The 24,491-nt window shown below is 33.4% G+C and overlaps 1 protein-coding gene across 3 annotated transcripts; it reads right to left on the bottom strand.

Annotated features, from left to right (window-relative positions):
* Positions 1-892: 892 nt before the first annotated feature.
* LOC130646132 (dimethyladenosine transferase 1, mitochondrial-like) lies at positions 893-24,164 on the bottom strand. 3 transcript variants are annotated; one of them, XM_057452271.1, is made up of 7 exons: positions 24,015-24,164; positions 23,691-23,839; positions 22,391-22,502; positions 19,922-20,073; positions 19,647-19,766; positions 14,901-15,028; positions 893-1,438 (listed from the first exon to the last, which is right to left on the bottom strand). In XM_057452271.1, the coding sequence occupies exons 1-7, from the start codon at positions 24,139-24,141 to the stop codon at positions 1,240-1,242; spliced, it is 987 nt and encodes a 328-aa protein (XP_057308254.1). In that variant the 5' UTR covers positions 24,142-24,164; the 3' UTR covers positions 893-1,239. The 3 variants fall into 3 exon arrangements, with proteins under 3 accessions (XP_057308254.1, XP_057308257.1, XP_057308255.1); XM_057452274.1 differs by lacking the exon at positions 893-1,438 and adding an exon at positions 2,513-3,432; XM_057452272.1 differs by lacking the exon at positions 893-1,438 and adding an exon at positions 2,513-3,363.
* Positions 24,165-24,491: the final 327 nt, after the last annotated feature.

The following is a 24,491-nucleotide window of genomic DNA, read 5'->3' as shown; positions in this document are numbered from 1 at the left end:
CTAATAAACGTCAAACAATTTCAATCCATGACCCCCCGTCTTTATGTCAAATCTTAAACTTTTTTATTGACATAAGAAAAAAAAATGCTCGAAAAAAATTGGAGTTTATTTTCCCAGTTTTAAATCGATCTTTTGTTTCAATATGGCAGCTGAATCCTTACTGCATTTTTGTTAAGTCAACACGAAAAAAACATTGCCAATAGAAACACAAGTAACATGTTACGAAGTCCAATAATATAGGATTGACACCGAAATGAATAAATAAGTCTTTAGAAGGAGAAACAATAAGGTGTTGAAAGCTCGATTGGCTTCTAATGGATTATTCCTAAGCAACAAGAACTAACAACATAAGAATGGGAAAAACACGTTTTTTGTTTCATTTTATTTAGTGTTTTTTTCATATGTATTCCTTTCTAAAAATTAATTAGCAAAAGTTTGTTTATCCTAGGAGATCTATCCATGTTAATTATTCTATTTATTTATTTTTGAACACTTTTATTTTTTTTTAAAAAAAGTTTATCCATAATATTTAGGATTTCTTGGCTGATCATTCCCCTGAATTTTTTCACGAAGCAACGAACACACTTGAATTTTTAAAATCCATATGATATAAAAATAAATATGGCACCACCACAGTGGCGACCTCATTTTTCCCTACTCCTGTGTTATTGTTTTTCTTTATCAAAAGGGCTTGGGAATAACCAGCTAGTATACAAAAGTGATATTTTGAAGAAAAAAAACTTCACGGTTCGTGAAACATGCGGAAAGTTTTAATAAAAGAAGGGTGGGAAAATTGTGAAAACATCGAGCAATTTGATCCTCTCGGCGTAACTTGTACGATCACTGGATCAATTTATCGTGAACGAGACGGTTAGGAAACACAAGCAAAGACCAAGTTATTGTCCAGGGGAATTTTCTTATTACCTTTAGATCATGCGGCAAGTAGTTTTTCAAGAAAAGTATTTTCCCTTTTACAAAATAAATTCCATCGATAAAATAGCTTTTGCGAATCCTCGTAGTCAAAGTTCTGTGCCACAATTGTTCTGCACAACTAATTAAACAAATTATCTCCTGATATAAATAACCAAGCATAAAACTTTTAATTAACAAGATCATTCCCCACACCATCAGAACAGGTAATAACACGTGATTTTCTTAAATGGCCACGCTGGTGTATCATGCAAGTGGGTTTTTCCTTCTGGCTACGACTTTTCTGTATGGCTGGTTACACGGGCAAGTTTAGGCTTGCTTGATCAACTCGGGTTTGTTGACTTGCAGTGGAGTACAAGATTGCTTGTATTGCGTACACATTGCAATAAATTCTTGGGTAATCAAGTCAAATTCTGTAAACTGAAGTTGATGAGGTCGTAGTGTTGGGTTTACATTTGCACGTTGCAAAAGCTCGTCTGCTAAATATTCGTGACCAGGAAAGAGACGCCTACACGATAAACAAAAAACATTAAAACAAAACAAAATAAAAACAACAACAACAAAAAAAAAATAAGATCATTAAATCAGTTTTTAAAATTAAAAATCATAATCCCAGTACTAAAAACTGGATTCGTGCATGATCCATGTATTGGTAACGTGCTGTGAAGTATGTGAAAGGTATGTAAATGCTGTGTCAAAACGGCGGTAGAGTGTTAGCGATTATGTAAATATGCAAGTTATTTTTTATAGGAAACTGGTTAATGACAAATCCGGTACTAGATCTATCTAGCTAGTACCGGTTTTGTCTAGAAAGTTGTGGTAAAAAAGTGCAAGACTCTAATAGAAAGGGATTTCGTGATTAGCGAATTGACTTTAATTTGACAAATTGTCATAGTAGGCAAGCATTCACGTTTTATAAGAACATACTTTTAGTTATGGCTGGGTTGTGCCTGTTCTGAATACTTTTTCCAACCTCCAATGTTCTTATTAGCGTTCCCCCAATGATTCTTTTTTTACGGATGGAGGTAAAGATTTAATATGATTAGATGAAATAAATGTGAATGAAGTTATCATACTGTGAAAATATACATTTATATTATATTAGTAAACAGATTCTAGATATTATTTTGTTCTTACACTACGAATGAATTCAGTCTGAGTACGCTTTTATGTTTTTGATTTTTTCGCGACATCTCTGATAAAAAGTAACTTTTTTCCAACTAAGAGTTAATTGGTTAAAAAAACAACATTAAAAACCCTTTTGGATTTAAAATTAGAAAGAAGTTCAGAAATCTTTTGTTCTTAATAAAAACAAGAACAGGACTTAAATGCACGAGATTGTATCTTTCGTTATTTAAAGAGGTGACATGCAACATGGGATTAAACTTATCGGTTATTAATTTATAGAAAAAAATAATAAAAATTAGAAAAAGAATTGTATAGGTGTTTATCAAAAACTGTGTTTTTGCTTTGTCATAACATTCAAATATTAACTGATAGGAGTTATGAAATAGGCGTTAATTTTTGATTTAGTGACTTCCATGAAAATCAACAATGGGATTAATTATGACCACTGAAAGGCTGAAGCCTAAATCTGTACATGTTTTTTCTCTTCAATAAAAAGAACTATTCAAAAAAGCTAAAATCAAAGGTACCATCACCTTCGCGAAATATCCCGTTACAAAAGAAAAATAACAAAAAAAGGGCGGCTCTATATTGTGTTAAAAAATTATTTAGTATTTAAAATCACCCGGGCTGGACCTAAAAAAGTACATCTCATAAAAATATTTTCTTAATGTTGTTGAAAAATAATAACATGACTGGATGACACTAAGACTATTAGTTAGCCTCTTATCCACTAAAGCATAGCCTCTTTTCCACTGGGGGTTGGTTCGTGATCCTTGAAAACATGTCACACACTTCTCACAAACATAGCGCAAACTTAATGATGGCTGCTTGACTCAAAAATGCATGACTAATTTCAAAAATGACGATTCTCCAGGTGACGAAAAACTTGGACTAAAAAAATTTGTCCAAATATAATAGATAAGTACCGGTACTAAATAGTATTCTACTTCTAAAGAATTCTATCGGAGGTTCATTATATCGAGGTTCGTTATATTGCAGGTTCGTTATATCGGAGGTTCGTTATATCGGAGGTTCGTTATATCGGAGGTTCGTTATATCGAGGTTCGTTATATTGCAGGTTCGTTATATCGGAGGTTCGTTATATTGCAAGTTCGTTATATCGGAGGTTCGTTATATCGAGGTTCGTTATATCGGAGGTTCGTTATATCGGAGGTTCGTTATATCGGAGGTTCGTTATATCGGAGGTTCGTTATATCGGAGGTTCGTTATATCGAGGTTCGTTATATTGCGGGTTCGTTATATTGTGGGTTCGTTATATCGCCCGGTCGTAATGTTGAGAGTTCACTACATGTAAAATATGTTGCTTTCTTTCCTCATACTATACGCTTTAAATCTCAAGCATTTTCCTTATGCCTAAAACACCTTAAACGTTTGAATTACGAGCCCTTGTAAATACATATAAAGTGGCAGAATTAAATGTGAGAAAAATTTCGTTTACTGAAATTTTTTATTTGAAATCTATTAAAATACTATCTAAACATACCTGTTAAAGATTGAGTTTAACACTCACTACGAGATAGTACTACTTTGTCAGCTGAGTTGAGACATACCCAACAACGTACTAAGCTTCTTCCGAAACACTGAAAACATTCTGGGAGCGTGTTGACGTAATGAAATAAAAAAGTGCGAATTTTTCACCTTCTTTCTTAAGTAAGAAAAACTTTTCTTCCTTAATTTGAAAGTTTATAAAGTTATCCATAAAATATATTGTAAAGTCGCTTAAATAAGGCTCTGTTCAAACACTGACAATTGAAGTTGAAATGTCAGTTCTTATTTTGACGTCATCACTTTTATCATTTCCCAATATTTCTGAACTCTCAAAAGTAAAAAACCTCCATAAATAAAACTCCCACATTTATAAAGAACGGTAGCTAAGTATTCTGTAATGGCGATTTTGTAAACTTTTAAAAGGAGACAAATGTTATTCTTCGCTACGCGAACGAAAAGCAACTTCCTGAGATGTCTCATCCTATAGGGACGTATGACCTGCTTTGGTCATATTCTTTTGTTAGATATTTAAAAATCTAATAAGGATTCAGCACGTCCACAAAAGTTTTTCTGAATACTTTGTGTTGGCGAAAATATTTTTGGAGAAGTCTTAAAATGCTTCAGTTACATTACTTAGCTATACTGCGGCGTCAAACAGACATGAATGGACTGGAAATACCTCCCTATTATAGTCTAAACTTACAACTACGCAATGTACGTGACTATTCTGACATTCAACTGTCATTTCAGCTTATTATCTTGTGAAATATGATGGATCATTGTTATGGTTGGACAGGGTACACGATAGTCTATTTGGAATTAATTAATACACTAAAGACGGCGTACGAAATGAAGGGGTTGCGTGGAAATATTTTGCATCCGTCATGGTCACAAAAATATTGGTGTCAACTGTCTCTTGGCATGGAACGAAAAATGGGCGGGTAGGAAAAGTGTTTGAGATCACAGAAGAGGAGAGGTTTGGCTGAACGTAGAACAATTTAGAGTGGCTCAGAACAGTAGACAAAACATGCGTTCCTGCCACAAAAACTATTATCAAATAATTTAAGTAAACAAAAACTCCCCTTTTGTTTCTATTGTGTGGATCAATATTTGCACGTAAACTGATTTCAAAACAGTGAAAATTTGATTTTTCCTTCTATTTACACTAATTATGGTCAGCGTTCTAAAACAATGCTCTTAAAAATAACAAAAATATCAACAAAAACAAATAAAAACAACAAATAACAAAACAACAACAATAACAATAACGACAACAAACAACTAAGGCCAACAAGCGCAAACTAATTAGGAAATGAGAATGACTAAGAACAATATGAAGTCCTCATTCAACAGTCACCACACAATGTCAAATAAGAGACACTCGTGTTAGATCTTAACATATTTGGCAAGGGGATGGGCCAGAATTTGAATCTTCCGTTGATGACGCATTGAGATACACCGTTGTGTATTTATTGGCAGTGAGCCGCCATCTTGGATAGTCTTGAAACAATAAGGTGTTATTTCAATGGAGAAAAATGAGAGTCTGGCATTGCTTAGTGAGAGCTACTTAAGTGCAACTTATAAACAGGATTAAAAGCGACGCTGGACCTTACGCAATGCTAAATCCTATGAAATTAAGATTTGTAATATCAAAGGTAGATTTATTTTTTTTCTTGACTACCATTCTTACAATACTAACAGTTCGAAGAAGAAACTTTAAGGATGACTAAATAATACATTTTATGAGTTGATTTCCAGACTAAAAGTCTATCTATAGAATTTTACAGTTTATAAAAGAACACGATGCGCTAATTGATAATGCTATAGAAATTACTGTCCGAAAACCGCCTTGAATAGTCCTGTATTTTTATTAAATGCACTTAAAAAATTTATCCCAATTGTAAAGAAAACTTTAGAAACATTTCCATTTCTGTTTCATTTTCATTTTCAATAAGATTTCTGGCAACTGAAAGAGCATGGGAAAAGATAAATCCTCTTTTCACTTTCGATTCTGTTACCAAAACAGGAATCTTGAAGACATACGTAGGTGCCAAAATAAATATATAAATAGCAATACTAACACAAAGAGAGGGCGTTATCTCCAATCAAACACGCCCTTGAGAAATGAGTAATTTCTTTTAAAATTTGTGTACAAAGTATTTCACACAACAATAAATAGAAAACACGTTGTTAAAATCTTTATAAAAAACATGAGATCATCCACTTCCCTTTTAAAACATGAAAGTATTGTTAACAACTTCGTATTTTTACATTCTTGCTCTCCCAAATTGACAGTTATTCCAACAGGTAGTCGAGGAGGCGAAAAAGGAGGCCACACATTCGTCAATAACAAAACGACAACCCTTTTAAGTGAAATATCCCAAGAATTTCTCGCTGACACATTGTAGATTGGACCGCAAGGATTCCAACGACAACGCAGTAATCCGAAATATTGGTATTAACGTTTGTGGATGTATTATTTTCATCGGGAGAAGTAAACAACGACGAGTCAAATGACGTCAGTAGAATATTAGCGAAATGTTGTTTTTCTGAAGTATTACGCAAAAATAAGTTTGTGGCTATGCGAGCCCTCTAAAACGCAGTTGCATAACAAAAACAAAAAAAGGAAAAAAATGGGGACTGGAAACGACAATAAACAAAGTTCAAGACGGGCTAAGATATTTTATACGAAGCGGAAAATTCAGAAATTGGAATGTTGGTTGCAATTTTGGTTGTGTCTTTGAAAGGACAGATCTGTGTCAGTTCAAATTCATCAATACTTCGTTTATCTAAAGCTTCTTATCGAGGTATTTCGATGTCTTCTGCAATGAGTGCAGCTAGAGAAAATTATTGGTTGTTGTAAAGGACAGTGAGTCTTCAAGACATTGACAGGAATACACGATCGTTTTTGAGCGAGCTATATATTTGCAACAGAATAATAAAGAAACCAACATTCGGAAAACAAAGCAAACATTGCCTTTTATGGAGTGTGATGTATGCCATGTACGACTGTGGTAGCCATCAGATGAAAATTGCTTAGATGGTGTGGCATTATGAAGAATTCGTTATGAGGATAGCTACGAGTGGCGACAAGTTTAAAGAACAAGTTTTGTAGAGTTTAGCGGAAAACAGCAGATATTTTTCAGAAATCATTTTTAGTACTGTGAACAAAACTTAAGATTGTTTCCCTAATCATCACAAGCTATGAAAACGTTTATGAAAAGTTACAATCATCAGTTTATATAATGTCCATAATACATGTTAATAGTGATGCAAATTAACTAAAGGTTGGCTATGTAGCTTGTTTCTTGTTGCCAGTAAGATAATTTTTTTTGAATTTCAAACAATGCACATCTATACACGAGTAACTTTCAGACTTTCCTTATAAATCTTTTTCCCTGAAAGACTTTTCAAAAGTTGTTTTAACCTTTGTTCTTTTACGCATACGTACTATGCACTGAGATATGACATTAGTACACAGCCAAGAGTCAAGAAACTTAGCATTAGCATTAGTTTTGTATATATGTAAAAAAAATATGTTTCGTAATCTGAGACTGTAACCTACGTCCTTAATATCTAATTTTATACAATAGTAACGAATGTAGATTTGGTAGACATGAAAAATAGAAGAAGAAACGTATGAAGGATGTTAGAAGTTTGATTTTGATCAGTTGTTTATTGAAATGCAAGAGATTAAAATCCTTCATAAGAATGAAATGTAAAATTAAGAAAACATCACCCCTAAAAAATGTAGTATTAAACATAAAGGACTTTGTCCTAATCTAATTTCTTGCATAAGAACATGTATGTTTTACGATGAAAATATACCTATTCTGTCAAATTTTTTTAGCTAAGGATATGTTTCAAACCTTATAATTGGATATATATGTTTACTGTGATGAATTCCAAATTTAAAGTCATTTTTGGATTATTGGAAAAAATAATAAAAACTAGGACAATAAATTATCAAATAATAACCTTTGACACATCCCTGCGCAAACGAAGCTGTCATGTTGAAATAAACTTGTAAACAACAAGTAATTCATGTAGAAATAACAGACCGGAATACTTCCCCGGCTTTAAAAGTCTGTAAATTGTGTGTAGAAAATCTTTGGTAGACAAGGGAAATAATTTTGCTTATTTTCTTTGTCTAATGAGTTTTTTTGAAAATTTTATAAAAATTGGCCCTCATAATGTATTATTTATCAGTCAGAAATTATTCTTAATCTTTACTGGGATTTTTATGTGGGAGGGTTAACCACTTGAAAAATAACTTTTGAATGGCTTAAACCCCGTTGATAAAACCTAAAAAAGATAATGGCTGAAAACAAATTTGACGACATCAGCAATTTGGGTATCGGGTCATCGTCGTTAGCTACCCTATATATTATATTACCTTTCGAGACAATGCTAAGGGGGAGCAACAACAATATTCGAGTTTAACAACACCACTGACATGTCAACTCCTAAAATAAGGTTCTAAATAAAGTTTCATAAAAAATTCCACTAAGTTTCAGCTTTTGACCTTTATCATACAGCCAAAGTATAAAAAAAAACACAAAAAAAACAACGAAAAGATGCGTCAAAAAACATGCTAAATATGTTGTCGTTGCACTGAAGGAGGACCCAGAATAAAGCTGCAAGCGGCCATTTTAAACGGACAGAATAGAAATATTAATATAAGAGAAGGCTTGAGATGTGATCATAACAAAAATCAAGACTTGTTTTTACCTTTCTGCAACGTAAACATAAACTATAGCTGGGTGGGGCATAATAATTTTTTTACTTCATGTTTTAACTATACGTTTATACTTAACCACAAATATTGTTGTGAATTTTGTTTTTTAAAAATACTTGATATTGAAATGCAGGGTTTTCACTCCTTTTGAACTTAATTATTAAAAGATATATAGAACAATTTTCGTTGATTTTTTTAGGAGATTTTTTCGATCAGCGGGACAAAAATAAAAACTTAGGAGATTTTAGGAGAATCAAGGATGTCAAAGGAATTGATCAAGAAGGACAAATTGGATGGATCAATTTTTTTTTTTGCATTAGCTGATGCAGAACATTTTGGAATTGATAAATAAATCTATTCAAGCAAAAACTATCGTTATTTTTTTAGCCGGGCTTATTTTAATTCAAGGAAAGGAGAAAAATTTAAAGTAAATAAAAGATTATAAAAAACAACAAGTTTTAAGTTTACAAGTGCGTGATCGAGAATCAAAAACTATTACATTTATCGGAAGTCTCTTTTCTGCAACAGGAAATAGACAACCAAGAAAGAAATGAAGTCCTACGAAAAAAATTGTAAAACAATTCCTCCCTGAATAATTGCCTCGGACAATTACCCCCGTTAATTGTACCCCTTTATTCTACCACTTGAACAATTTCCACCTAGAATAACTTCAGGATAATCCCACCCCCCTTGATGGGACAATTTCCTCCGGATAACTGGCTTTCCTCCTCTTAGAATAACCACCCCCTTCCCTTGGATACTTTTTAGGATAACTTTTCGTGTCTTCAATAATTAGCCTAAATGTATTAGGGGGTTATTGTCCTCCAAACTGTAAAACCATTGCAGTTGATTAAACGTAGAAAAAAAATTATTTAAATTATTTTTTATCCTCCGTCTTAACATGTTTTTCTAACAGGTATAGGGAAAGAAGTAATTATCAAAAGTAACAGTAAGCTAAAAAAAATTCCCGGACTGTCGAATTGTTTATTTTTGAACAAAGAAAAACATACGTACATTTTCCTTGGAATCATCTTAATTAATTTCAGCTCTTAAAAAGTGACATGTGCCATGGAGATGTCATTTACTAACAGATAATGTCAATCGAAAACAAAACAAAAAATTAGCACCTTTTATTTGCTACTTAACAATATCACTGATATTGTTAGGTAGCAAATGAAAGGAGCATCAAGACAAAACGCTGCCGTATTTAAAAAGTTTCTTGATGCAAGTTGTTCGCCGTAATTGTGTTGAAGATTGACGACTAATATCAAGGGTTATAAAAATTGGGGATGGAACAGATACACAGATCGACTTATTTGTGATTTTGATCATACCTCTACTTTAACTCAAATCAAAAAAAGGAAAGCTCTGGCAAATATTTTAGGAGAGAAATAAAAGAATTATACAAAACCAAATAAGCAGTGAAAAATACAGACGTCCTGCATAAGTGAACATGCAGCATGGATAAAAGATGGCCATTTTTGTCTCCACAAGGAAAACGAGACATCAATATTTACTCCCTAAGATTATAGCTCAATTTTGATCGTTGTTTACTTTCTTTCGGGATTTCGAGTATTTGCACTATAAAGTCTTATTTTGTTTAGGAAAGAGTTTAAGATATGTCTCGTCAAGAATATTTGTGATAAAAAAATGTGGAAAATAGCCACAGAGGTAAACAGTCTACAATGTCTAGACTAGGAAAAATTTACATATGATAAACACATACAAAGTTCATGGATTGGTCGAGGATTATCTGTCTCAGCACAATGTTACACAATTTCAATTACATTGGAGCATGAAAAACGCCAGAATGATAAGAATAACAAGGGCAAGACAAAACAATGAAGTACAAGAAAGCATAAGAGACTAAGGAGATAGAATCAAAACGAGATTACATGTTAGCTGAAAAAACGAACTAGACTGAATTGTGCCTATAAAGACCAGACATTGAACGGATAGAGTGAAGGGACATTAGGGATGACAGGGATTTGATAGGGGGTAAATAAATACAGAAATAATAAAAGGTCGTTGTTTTTAACATATCTTGATTTGAATGCTGAAGATTAGAAAACTGGACATCTAACTTCATAAAACGTAGCAATACCCGCATTTTGTTTTATAAGAATCGACATTAAAATACTCACTGTTTTTTTTTATCTCTCTGTTTGTCTGTGAGTCAATTTAAAAAACGGGGATTTTGTAATCGCACCTATCATAATAATACCCCCGTCCGCGAAAATATAATTACTTCGTGTTAAGAGGTGGACAAGAATACACGATATAGTGATGCGGGAAGTATATATAACGGGCGACCCCTATAGTATTTTCCACGGGTTAACGACTATAATGAAGATGAAAAGTCAAGAATAAGCTCATATTGAACCTTTGTTTGGATGATTATGATTTTTTTTATTATTCTTTATTAATTCATGCAGATTTTTATACTATCACAAATATAACATTTCTTTTCTCAGGTTTCACTTGAAGTATTTTCCCCCTCAAAATCAATTTGTCTGTTTTTCTGCTTGAACAACAGCACATTAGGGGTGACTTTGACTCTAGACTTTTCAATTTTAATAGTGTTAAGAATATGCAAAGAATATAAGGATAATTTTCGCCCAAAGTTAAGAATATTTCTCTTGAAAGATAAGCGTGTATTTTAATTCACAATGTTACACGGACTTACAAAATCAAGTATGAACTTTCTAACTTCTGGAACAAAGTAATTTTTTCGTAATAATCCCTTAATTTTTGTTAAGCCTCTATTTAATTAAATTCAGTTTTGACTCTAATTTTTTTTTAAGAGCGACAAGTCTAAGTAGCAAAATCAAATCGCAAGTAAACGTTGCATTTGTAGGAAAGTAAGATTTGAGAAAATATGTTATAAAAAAAATCACACGCTTGGCGAGGTTTGATCCAATTTTAACAGTTTTACTATCATACCCCAACAAACTACAGTTCCATACAAAGGAGACTCAGAATTACATTTAATAAATAAAACCTTTCGTTAGGGCGTGAAAATGTCTTGGATGTTGACATAAAAATCTGCTTTTTTGAGCACTTGAAAAAAAAGCCTGGTTTCAACGAACCTTGTACAAACAAAAGAGACGAACAAACGCCCGGTTTCTAACTTCAGAGGTGGGAAGCCTGGTTTTCACGACCTAGGTAAATGCAAAAACCAGTTATTTACGAATCTGATATGATATGACAAAGAACAAAATTCTGGTTCCAGAAATCTAGCAGATAAAAAAAAACTCGGAGTTCCACAAAATTTAAAAACAGTTTCTTGGTTTCACCATATCGACAAAAGCCTTGTTCTACTATAAAGCATAGACGAACTTATTGAATGACAACTTTTTGTAACTAATTATTCTGACGGATTATAAATCTCATTTAAAAGGTTTTTTAAAAGATTGATACATAATTAAAACAAACAAATCTATCGTACCATTAAAACTTTATATTTTCTGTACATACTTGCGGGGATATAGCTCAGTGGTAGAGCATTCGACTGCAGATCGAGAGGTCCCTGGTTCAAACCCGGGTGTCCCCTATTTTTTTTTTTTTTAACAAGAAACAACTTGATTTGTAGCGCAAAGCTCAAAAACAGCAAGATATAATCAAACAGAAAAATTTCCATTGCCGCACTAAGCTATTGCATCGTTTTGTGATACCTTTTAGGGTTGATGAACTAGAGTATGTCGGAGCAAAAATCATGAAATCACGAGTCGCTGTTAAAATCATGAAATCTTTAAACCAGAAAAAATTCTGAGTACACGTTATTTTATCAGTAACGCAAATTTCTCGCTGAGGCAAACACTTCATATAGTCAAGCTTTCAAAAAAAAACCCTCGTTTTTAAAATAGTTTTTTCCTTCAAATCTAAATAAAATCCAACCAGAATATTATATTGCTTTAAGAACTTCAGTTTTGTCATGATAATTTGATATTCTATCTGAATCTCCTTATTTGAAGAACATAAAACCATTAAAAATTTTTGGATGACGTCATAATTATTATAATTTTTCAAATTCCGGAAGGGTGTATTAGAGGGGAAAAAATAATATTTTTTTCTTTCACTCTTTCTTTCTTTCTTTCTATCGATCTTTTTTTATTTATTATTTTATGACATTTTTGTTGTGTTTTTGTCCGTTTTAAGTTTGTTTGTTTTTCCTTTCTTTTATTTGTTTTCTTGGCTCCTCCAACTTCTCAGTTTTGATAAATTTCTTTTCTTGTATTTAAAAATAGTTTGTCATTGCAAATTTTAAAGGAGAACACGAATGGTACCTTCAATCCACCTTAATTAAAGTCCATTTCACTTTGATAACAACCTTACCACTATATTTCAAATTAAAGAATGTTAGTTTTAACAAGAACTTACGTATCCAACCGTTTTTCCAATAATTGTAATAGCAATGGCGTATATTGTTGAAGAAGCACTTTGTTCATCACTAACATACTGCCTGGCAGTGAGCGGGATTCGATCCGCGGTACCCAGAACTGGGAGCCGCAGACGAACCCACTATACTACGTGCGGCAATATGTTAGCGATGAACTCAGATAGTTTATTCGGATGGTGTGTATACATAGGTGAGTATTTATCATAGCACATCCGTATTTCATTCTCAACAGAGAATGCTTTAATATGGCAATATGACTTACACGCATTATACTCGCCCGTCATGATCAGAGGTCTGATCGGGGTGAAGCATTCTCTATTGAGAATGAAATACGGATGTGCTATGATAAATATTCACCTAAGCAATGGCGTAGTCGTCTTTAACGCTGCAGGTTTTTATAGGAAAACTAGCGATAAGTTTAGTTCGAAAAGTCCCTTAATTTTGACTCGATTATTCGGTTTTGTACTTCTTTTCTAACTTCGTTCCGAGGTTTATTTTCTTAAGGAACACATTAAATAATATAGTTTTGGAAACAAGGAATAGACAAGGGAAAAACCACGAAGTCGCCTCCATATGGCTAAGTACCACCGACGCTTTGATATGGCTCTCAGAGGACCACCAGAGCTTGGAGATAAAATCTTTGTTTTTCCATCGGTTTCTCAATTTTAAAGAACCTACCGTCGGGTTACTTATCAACTTGTTTCTTATAAAAGCAATTTTCAACAGTTAAAAACTCCACATGCAATAAATTGTAAAGCTAGGTGCCACACACGGGCCTTGCTCTAGCCAAGTGCGTACACAATGTACACCATACAGTGGACTCTCCATAACTCGAATTCTCACGGGGAATCAGAAATCGTTCGAGTTATGGAGCGGTTCGAGCTTGGAAATGTTGCTAAGTTTAGCCTTTTTACATAAGCCCCTTGAAAGAAAACGATGTATTTGAGTAATTATCTACGTTACGGGTGACTAAATCTATTCTGTTATGAAAAAATCCATTTCATATGATATTCAATATTATCATTCAAGTCCTTGAGAGACCCCATCGTTTCTTTTCAAAATTCGGAGACCGTCGAGAATACTAACAGCTTTCAAGACTTTCTATGTCGTTGGTTTAGTAATCTTGCTCTTGTCCTGGTCTTCGTTGTCTGCGTCATCTTCATTCACGTCTTCAGCTTGAGCCCCCGAGAATTCTGATTTGAATTCAGCAATGATATCAGCGGTTGATAGTCGACTAAGGGAAGTACTGACTTCGATGTCGAAATCGATGAAATCATCTGTTAAGATATCAGGGTCGATGTTGGCAGAAAATTTTGTTTTAAGTACAGAAGGTCGGTCTTTAGTGGTGGGATAGGATCCTCTTCTACGCCATCATCACTTAATTCTTTAAAAGAATCAGCTTCATTATTGATTGCTTTCTCCAATTCTTTCTTCAAGATTCCAGATTTTCGAAACAGTTGGCGAAGGTTTGGTTCGAGACATCATCCCAAGCATTCTTTAGCATAAACATCGCTAAAAGGATCGAGAATTTTGGAACAGGCTTCTAAGGTTACCTTCGTCAAATTGTTTATCTTTGTGCTTTTTCCAAGTCGATAGTGTACTTCTTGGTATTGCAAACTTTCTAGCAACATCTTTCGGGGCAGTCCCCTTTTCCAATTCATTAAGAGCATTGTACTTCATTTTACATGACTTGTTTTTTATTGGACGTTTTTTCCCTGCTACCACAGACGCCATTTCATTCATGAGAATAAGAACTTCAAAGCAACAATATTTGTAAACACACCACTTGGCAATCGAACGGCGCGGGAAAAAAAATATTGTTCGACTTAAGGAGATTTTCGAGAGATTCGAGCAGTAGAGAGTTGATTATGAGAGTTTATTAGGAAATTTTCACGGTGCCTACGAATTCGTTCGAGTTAAGGAGCGGTTCGAATTAAAGGGTTTCGAGTTATGGAGAGTCCACTGTAGTTGCTAATCGCACCATACGAAAAATTTATCACATTTGGCAAAAATTTATTTCGTGAATCGAATTTTTTTTAGTGAAATTGATATTTGCGTATTTTCAGGAATTTCATTACGCAAATTAGATGTTAATTTACGAAATTCGCAAAGAGTTCCAGTGGCAAAAATTCCAGATATAAAAAAGGTAGCTAAATAAATATATATACATTTTAATGAAAGAACGAATAAGCCAACCTTAACGGAGTTCTAATCACTTTTTTTCTTTTGGAAAATATGGCTTTAACAACCTGCTCAATGACATCGAATGGAGCATCAATTTGTGCCTTTCGACGGGGGATAAAGTGAACCAGCCAAGCATCGACCTGATATAAAAGGGAGAAGGTACAATTAGTTACAACGGTGATATATTATTAGGCTCGGTCGTATCAGTAAATGAAGACTAGTGGATTATCACGTCAAGAATAAACTTACGCGGCGAGTTTGCATATTAACGATAGAAAATTTTAATGTTGTCAACACAGAGCGGACTTTACCCCTTGTTGTATTAGAAAAAACTCAGGTACATTTATAACATCAGTGATAAAAATTAATAAAGTTGAACTTTTTTATTTCGTTTTAACTCCAGTAATTTAAAAAACATGTAAACCAACAAAATCCTTGGGTCCCGTAATTCGAATATTGCGGACTGCAATTTTTACTTTCTTGCGTATTTGGATGCTTTATCACCACTATCGCCAAAAAGAGGTAATTATGGTCCTAAAAAGGTTAGCCTTGTTCTCAACTGATTTAAAGATAGATCCCTTGTTGTTGAAAGTCTCGCGCAAAATTAACCATTGATTCGACAGAATGACGCAATCTTCTATTGCTGACTAAAGCAGTAATTCTATGTAGAGTTAATTGTTAGAGCATAACCTGACTTTTAGCTTTAGTCCGATAAAACTTGAACACTGGTACCTTATTCGTACAAATGAAAGGACGAAAAAAAAACACAATATTGTATTTGAAGATTAGTTATCAAGTAAATTGTATTAAAACATTGTTTTTAAAAATGACGACATTCCGAAAAATACATTTTTTGTCTGTAGAGTTTTTACGCATTGAATTTGTCAAAAGATGAACAAATTAAATTTGACGAGCATTTATTTTGATGATGGATGAAAAATATAAATTTGGCGAGCGTTTAATTTGGCGATGGATGAAAAAAATTGGCGAGCACTTAGTTTGGCGATTTCAGACAAAAATCGCTAAAATCGCCAAATTTAGTGCTAGCCAAAATTTGTACGATTAAATTCGAAAACTCATGTAATCTGAACATACTTAAAGGAGCCCTAGATGATTCGAATAAACAAAACTGTAATTTTATATGTTATTAATATGGTCTATAGTCCATGTGTGTAGATATGTTGCCAACATTGTCATCAACTTAAGATTGTCGAAGAGAAGCACAAGCAAACTCAAAATGCTTCAAAATGAACAGTTTAGGCTCGTATAAAGACACACAAAACAAAGCAGAAAAATTTATATTTGGCATTCTAGACAGTAAATTTTTAAATTTTTTCTCCACTTTGTCAAACCCAACCATGGTAGGTGCTTCTACATTACTAAAATATAACCCCTCCAAATGCAAACGGCCCTTAACTTTTTCGGCCAAATCAAACAACGAATAACTAAAATTTTTAGTTTAAGCTTTTATGAAGCTTCATCAAAGATTGCTAACGCAGAAATTGTTATAATATAATGTTGCCAAGAACTAAAATGGATGCCTTTAGCGTGGAATGACATATGTAATTCAATCTATAATATACATCAGCTAATTCGAACACGCAAGGAATCGAAATATATGTTCGAATAAACGATTGTTCGAATTAAGCAGCAGTAAATATAAGAGTTTCATAAAGCAAGGGACCAAAAATTTTGTTCGAAATGGCGGATGTTCGAATTAACGGCATTCGAATTGGCGGATGTGTACTGTAATTTGGGATTTTTTTAGACGATTTTTATTAAGAACGATATTAGGGAAAATATTTTGGGTAATTTAGAGTACCGAATAATCAAAAAGAGGATTAACTAAACAAATGGAGGTGAATAATTAACAATCTGGAGGGATGACTATTCAGGTAACCTCGAGCACTCTGTTGGGTTCGTGCTTGTATGCTCTCCGTGATTATAAATACCATTCTCTTCGTAATCTCATTATAACAAAATAAATAGGATTAGAAGAGGTGGCCACAAGTTATTCAACTTGTTTAAACTGCTCATGCCAAGACATCTTTACGTTTCCAAGCTCTTGCCACATCTACTTTTTTCAAGGTCGACGTTTCAAGGCAAAAATCCACTTCAATCTATTCTCAAGTTGAGGGGACACGCATTGAAACGGTCAATATTGCGTATTGTTAACCGTCAGGATTTTTCAAGCGGGCAATACGGGTTTTAAGGCATTCTGATTGGCTTAGCGCTCTTGACGACGGGCCGATATTTTGCGGTATTGCCTGTTGTCAAGAAAAATGGTAGCCTAAAATGTAAACAAGCACGAAAAAAAATTGGGGAATATTGGGAAAAATATTGGGAAAAATATTGACACATGAAATATTGGGAACATGAAATATTGGAACATGGGGACTGACAAAGAAAGAGCAAAGCGAAATTGATGCAGTACATAGAAGACAACTTAGAAATATTATAAAAGATAAAAAGATCAAGAATCAAAAATTATACGAAAAGTGCAAAGAGGAACCTATAAGTAAAACTATGAAACATACCAAATGGAGACTACTTGGACATATCCTTAGACAACCAGAGACTACACCTGCACAACAAGCTATGAAATACTACTTCGAAATCTTCCAAAAAGAAAGAGCAACGAAATTTCCAGGAAACAGACGAATTACTTTACCAACTTCTAAAGATCAAGATATCAAAACAATTCTCAAAAGAAGAAGAAGAACAACAATCAGATTCAGCAACAGTCCGTCTGGATGCTTCTTCAATATGACTAGTAAGAACGATGATCTGATATCCAGTTTTATCAAAAAACTAAATACAGGGCGATGAAATCATAAAAAATACGTCTTCTCTCATTTTCAGATTCTTTCCTTCAGCTTTGTGGTTAATATAAATATAAAACTCGTTGAAGCCCATGTTATTCTTGGCTAACTAGCTACCTAGCTAGTTAAAAAAATTATTTCAATATTCGTTGTAACTATATTTTAGTCGCGCATTCAACTTCACACCTTATTCTGTACGTGTCAAACATCACAATGTTTTGTTTACAAGGTTTTATTATATAGGGACTTTCGAATTCTAAATAGGATGTTTGATTTTAGACAGGACTGTTTCGAATTTTGACCACGAGTGTTAAGGTTTGCACAATTGCGTCAAACTTTTTATCATCTCCATCAAACTAGCGAGTTTGATGAAAATTATGATGCATCTGAGTTGAACCATCAAACACTATTTTTTCAAAAAAATGAGAAAAAAAGAAAAAAAATCGAGTTTGATGAAGTTTGATTGCGATCAAACTTTTTTATCAAACAAAATGGGTTCATCAAACCAAGTTTTGCTGTTTGATGGCTGTTTGACGCATTTGAGTCGAATTTCATCAAGTCATTTTTATTAACCGCGATGAGTGCAAAAAACATCAACAGTGGAGGGTCTTTCAAACTTTCGAATACTGCTTTCTGCATTTGATATTCCAAAACAAAAAACATATGCTCATTCATTGAACGTTGAACAAGACAAAATGGCAACGTCAGAAAGGGAAACAGAGATCAAAAATGGCGATTTGTTTGCCAAAAAAAAAAGAAAGAGAAGAAAAGCTAAAAGTTGATGATAAAGCCAAGGCCGTCAAAGATTAGACAGATGAAGAAACTTCTGAACTCATCGAATTGCTTGAAGTCAACCCTTGTTTGTGGGATATTTTCCATAAGAATTACACAAATCATGATTCAAAGGGATTAGCATACTCAGAAATGGCAATGTCTTTGAATGTCACTGTCGATTCCGTAAAGACAAAGATAAACAGTCTGAGAACACAGTTGGGAAAAGAGCTTTTCACCTCTTCGTTTTATACAGCTGCGTGTTTTTCTCGATGTTGCTTTTCATCATCAGAATCCATAAGCTCACTCAATACCAGAAGATTCGCCATTATCAACCGCCATTTTGAAATTTTGTAAATGAATACGCCTTCAATCATTTCGAATGTTTTGATAAAACGTATTTGACGGGTTGACGCAAATGGAAAATTCGATTTCATCAAACATTCGCAGTTAAAATTTTCATCAAACAGTTTGATGAGCTGTTTGATGAACAGTTTGACGCATTTGCGCCCGTCTGTAACAAAAGTTGTGCTAGTGAATTATATTATTATAAGAACATTAAACTAAAATTCTTTTTTTTTATTTTTATCTAACTTAGACGGTTAACAAATACAAAAATAACCGATTACCCCGGGCTGTACCAAAAATATCGCCCTCAGTCATTGCACCAACCTCGCAAGCTCGGGCGATATTTTGCGGTACAGCCCGGGGTAATCGGTTATTATTGTATTAATATTTAGGAAACGCGTTTGGGCGCATTCTTCGTTAAAGAAGTCAAATCATTTTGGAAAATATGAGCGCTGTGAATAGTGTAAATTGCTGCTAGAACGCACAACCGCGAAATGCTGAGTACGCAATGCTGAGTACGCAATGCTGAGTACGCAATGCTGAGTCAGCAAAAGTGGAATTTTACTTTTGCGTCGTCAAGCGCCTGCCAAGGTTCATCTTCCAGCACTTGTCATACTTACGTCTCCAAGCGTTGGGCACGGTTACTTCTTAAAGCGCTTGTCACGGTTACATCTTGAAGCATTAGCCACGCTTACGTCTTGAGGCGCTACCACCACTTACGTCTTGCAGCTTGTCACGGTTACTTCTTCAAGCAAGTTTGTATTCACTTTTATTAAACAGAAATAAATGTCAACTTTAAAACAAACTCAGTTCGTACCTCAGGTTCCGGTGTGAAGACGGCACTATTTAATATCATCGCTCTGCTCACGTGACAGTAATTTTGAGCCATTATCGAGAGTCGTGATCTATTGTAGTTGAAAGCGTCGGCAGTCAAATTCTGAAATGAGCGAAATTACCAAATATATTACATTTAAAAAACGACAACAACAGCAATAAAAAATATAATAGCATATATAATAAAAAATATAAACAACAAAAACAAAGTTAGCGAAAAAAAAACATTAAACAGTAGTAAATCTTAATTATATATACCTCGCCGACTTCTTTTTGAAACACCAACGTCATAGGAACTCGTCCATACTGGAACGGTCCTTTTCTTCGTGATATAGCTTGCAACCATTGAAGAAGCAATGGGATAGATACTGCGAAGGGTAGGTTGCCAACAAGACGGACGTTAGGTAGATCTGAACAGACGAATTATCTTCAAGTATTTAATACGTTTTTTAATTATTTTTTTATTTTTTGAAGTAGTTTATCACTGTACATTTGATAATCGTTCAGCGTGAAACTGACAGTTATATACTTTTAACTTATTTTCAAATACATTGAATTGTAACATCACTCTACTTTATCTTTGTTGGTATTGAGCACTTTCTTAACAGAAATAACTTTTGAAAACTAAGGCTATATTTATAGTTGGATCCTGAAGACCTTTTTTTAGATCTTGATTGAATATATGTACATTATAAATGCTTCTAGCCTTCCTTTTGTGCCATTTCCCGTAATCATTACTTTTAAAATTTGGGTAAAATGCCTTGTAAAGACTTACACATTTTTTGACTTTATAAATCTTGTCCGAAATTTTTTTCCGCTGAAATGAAAAATTGTGTCCGAAAGTTTTTCCGCCAAAAGAAAAATAAGTACAATCGATAAAATTACACCTCTTCAATCTCATTTTTGTAACAATAACTTCGTTATGCGGGGCTAAAGCAATTAGCGTTAAAAATCACAACAAAGTGTTGTTTTGTTTCATCAGAAAAAAGTTTTTTCACTTTTTATTCCGCGAGGTTTAATTCTTGCGAGAATTTCTTTCACCAAGGCAAATATAATATCGCTGGTTTGTTCATTTTTTTGTTTAAATTCGTCACCCGTCAATTCTGTTGTCCAACTTAATGTTAGCTTAATAATTCAAATCTTGTTTTTTGTGGTTGTCCCGGCATAACGGTCTTACAGCGAGAAATTAATAATGGCGCATTTTTGATAATCAACGGAAACACACTGTTAATAAAGATAGAAGTTGACACTTTCAAAAATCGTCTATAAAATTATAACTTGTATAAATATAATTCATTTATTTATGCATGCATTGCAAAAAAAAAAAAAAACTGAAAAATAAACAAACAGTAAAACAAAGTCCTATCACTACTTGATCAGAATCATAAGTTTATTTGAACCTAAGTCTACTTTTCTTCAGAAGAAAATGCATGTCTAGTGTGATGTATAATGGCTGGATCAATCAAACCTGAAAGTTTACAAAACCAATAACATATGGAATATGCTCAGGTAGCTGCTGAGTAATCAATGCAATTGTAGTTTAATGAACGAACATGAACGAACATCTTTGAATAATTATAATCACCTGTCACCAATAATCTGCGATACATACATACTGGTAAACCAAAGTCATGTTGAACTAATGTAGTTTTTTCTCTCTCTTCTTCTCTCTCAACCACAATAGTTGTAGTTAAAAACTTAATCACATGCTTTTCTATACCTTTAAATGAGTTACTCTCATCTCATCACGTCTTTAAACGACGAAAAACAATAATAGCTTTTCCTTGCAACAGGTTTAAAAAAAGTTTGTACTGTGTGTACAATGCGACAAAATGCAAATTCAAAATGGCTAATTTTTTTTATTGTTGCAAAGTTTATAAAAATTAGACTTAAATAACTTACTCGAAAGTTACCGTTACTTGATCAGACCAAAATTCCTCTAACTGTTCTCCGTAATTCTGTGATAGTACGATAAACAAGAAAAAAGGACGGTAAAAAAGGCCTAATATTCATCACACCGGGGAATTGAAAACTCATTAGATATTTAATTTTAATTTTATTTTATTTATCTATTTTTGACTTCTAAGGGGAAAATAAACAGCAACCTAATATTAGCAATGACGTTAATACAACACAATTAAACGCTTATTATAACACCCTATGACGCAAGTTTGCTTGTAAACCATAACAAACAATTGAATTTGTTTACACCAAATTAACATATCAATTGGACGCTGCGGTGACTAATTTTCTTGCTTTACTCCACTTGACGCTGAGGTTATTAATTTTCTCGCTTCAACCCCTGTCAAATGAACAGTACAAAATAGATATGCGAAAAAGGGCTTCGCAGGACAGTGAAGAGGTTTTTGAAGCTAAGTGAAATAAATACCAGGATTGGTGCAATATAGGGTAGCAAATATGATTAAAAATTTCCAATTTGTTGACTGCACAAACCTTGCACCCTTTTTAATTCTTATATTTCTGTTATGTCACTGGTTGATTGATTGATTTATTTTGGTGTTCAAGCATTTCAACAAAAAAGGAAAGAAGAAATTTACGCAACAATACGACACCGCAAATATTTAAGACTCTTGGCAAACAAGTTAGGAAAAAATCACTCATTGGTCAGACTCACCAACAACTGTTCTAGTCCACAGTATCTAAGAAAATCAAGAGATGTGAAGACAGTTTTAAAATGATCACGTGTTCAACAACAGTCACACATACCATTACTTTCCCATGGTGCGTGATGGACATCTGTTAATGCAGAAATGAAATCAAATTTCATGATATCCATATGATGTATTGTCATATGACCTTTAGACGCATCTTTTAAAATCTAAAATGTGAGCAAATTTTTGAAAAGAAAATTAAGCTGTTTTAAATTGTTAAACTTTCGCAAAAAAAACTTTTGAGAGTCCAAACACTCACAAAAGTTTTCGGATAAAATTAAAATTGGATAAATTTTCACGATAAAAACTTAGCAACATTTGAAATTGGAAATTTTCCACAGATTTAGTAGTTTTAACGTTTTCAAATTTCTTACTTTTTTACAGTAAAAAATAAACAATGCCACAACTTTAATTTTGTGTTCTTACAGACATAAAAGGCCATATTTCTTTTGCTAATATCAGCACTTATTCCAGCAAATACATTTGAGGAAGCAACAAGAGCACTTGTTCGATCGATTAATGTTGTGCAATGCTGATTGTTTGCAAATGAATTCTGACCGTTGTGTACACGAGATCAGTGGTTAACTCTTTAAATGACATGTTCATGTGAACGTATGTTAATACTTTAAAGAAACATATACATGGTCAACCATGTATATGTTTCTTTTAAGAGATCAGTGATGTTTATAAAAAACTCACAAAGCTCACTTTGCAACTATTCGCAAACTTTTATAACAAAAACTTTATTTGCTGCTATGACGGAAAATCTCTAAAAACAGGAAAGCAAATATGTTCTAGTTCGAATAACAAAAAATTGGTTTTGCAGCGAAGATATCTGTCCCACATTTATAAAAACAAAGTGTCGAGAATGAAATGTCAAACTGCAAACGTCTTAAATTGAAGTTTCAAAGTACAATATAAATACCGCAAATGATTCCAAACCGAACTTTAAGTACTTTTGACAGAATCACACAAGTGTTTTTGGCCAAAGCAACAAAAATACAACAAAAATGCGCAATTGATGTGATTGTGGCAGTAGCACATATATCAGGGCTCCAGAACACGGAACTGTTTGTTGTAAACTTCAAAAAACAAGGTCATGTTCACGCAATTAATTTGAGGACCAAAATTTAAATTTTCAATGTGCACTAACAATTTATGTAGAACAAATATTTACGCTCACAAATATTGAAGTCTTTAAGGGAGTTGTCTTAAAAAGCCCAAATTAAAAATAAAACAAAGCATCGTATATTTTCTAAACTGTTACGGATTCGAAAATGACAAAATATTAAATACCAAAACAACGAAATTAGTATTATGTTTATCAAATATTATATATTCTAAAAATGCTAAACCTCTAAGGATGGCAAAAATCTGTCATCTATTTCCACAGCGTGCAGATGTCTGATTCCACTACTGAGCAACGATCTTGTGAGTGAACCGGGTCCTGCACCAACTTCTACCACGTGGCAATCAAAAACATCAGCTTTGCGGGCAAATTTGTCTAAATTAGAAAATCATGGTTTACACTGTGTCAAATAGCAACACTTCTCAGAAACTTTGTTTATTTATTGACACCTGTGACATGCTAGATAATTAACATACATTGTGGAGAAACATGCATTAAAATTAATTTTTTTACTGACAAATCAGCACACAAAAAGGATGTTCCCAGATACCTGTTATATTTAAATCAAGTATGAAGTTTTGACTCAGTTGCTTTTTCGCTCTTAAACCGTATAAACGTATGATGTCAGAAATTTTGGGCATTGGAGGTAATCTTAATTGTTTTGTAGCTGTTGACATCTAATAAAAAATATAGAAAACTACCATCAGAAAATACTTGGTTGCTTTGGAAATGATTATGAACACAAACAACAACATCAATAAGGTCGCCAGTGAAAGTCAAATATTACAATATACGAAGAGAACAGATAAGTAGGTAGACGTAAATTTCACTGAGTAGAAAACTTTCCTAACCACAACTTAAGAAGATGGCAAGGGGACATTATTTGAAATATTAAACCACAGGACAACTTAAAGTACCAAGTAAACGTATGACAATCTATACAAATGAGGAGGATGAAAAATAACAAGTCAATACGATAAAGCAGTTGCAAGTGTTATTTCAATGTAAAAAATAATAGACGATATCC

This window comes from Hydractinia symbiolongicarpus, chromosome 5, assembly GCF_029227915.1.
Source record: "Hydractinia symbiolongicarpus strain clone_291-10 chromosome 5, HSymV2.1, whole genome shotgun sequence".
In the NCBI taxonomy this organism is placed as follows: domain Eukaryota; kingdom Metazoa; phylum Cnidaria; class Hydrozoa; order Anthoathecata; family Hydractiniidae; genus Hydractinia; species Hydractinia symbiolongicarpus.
This window is presented reverse-complemented; position numbering and strand designations above follow the sequence as displayed.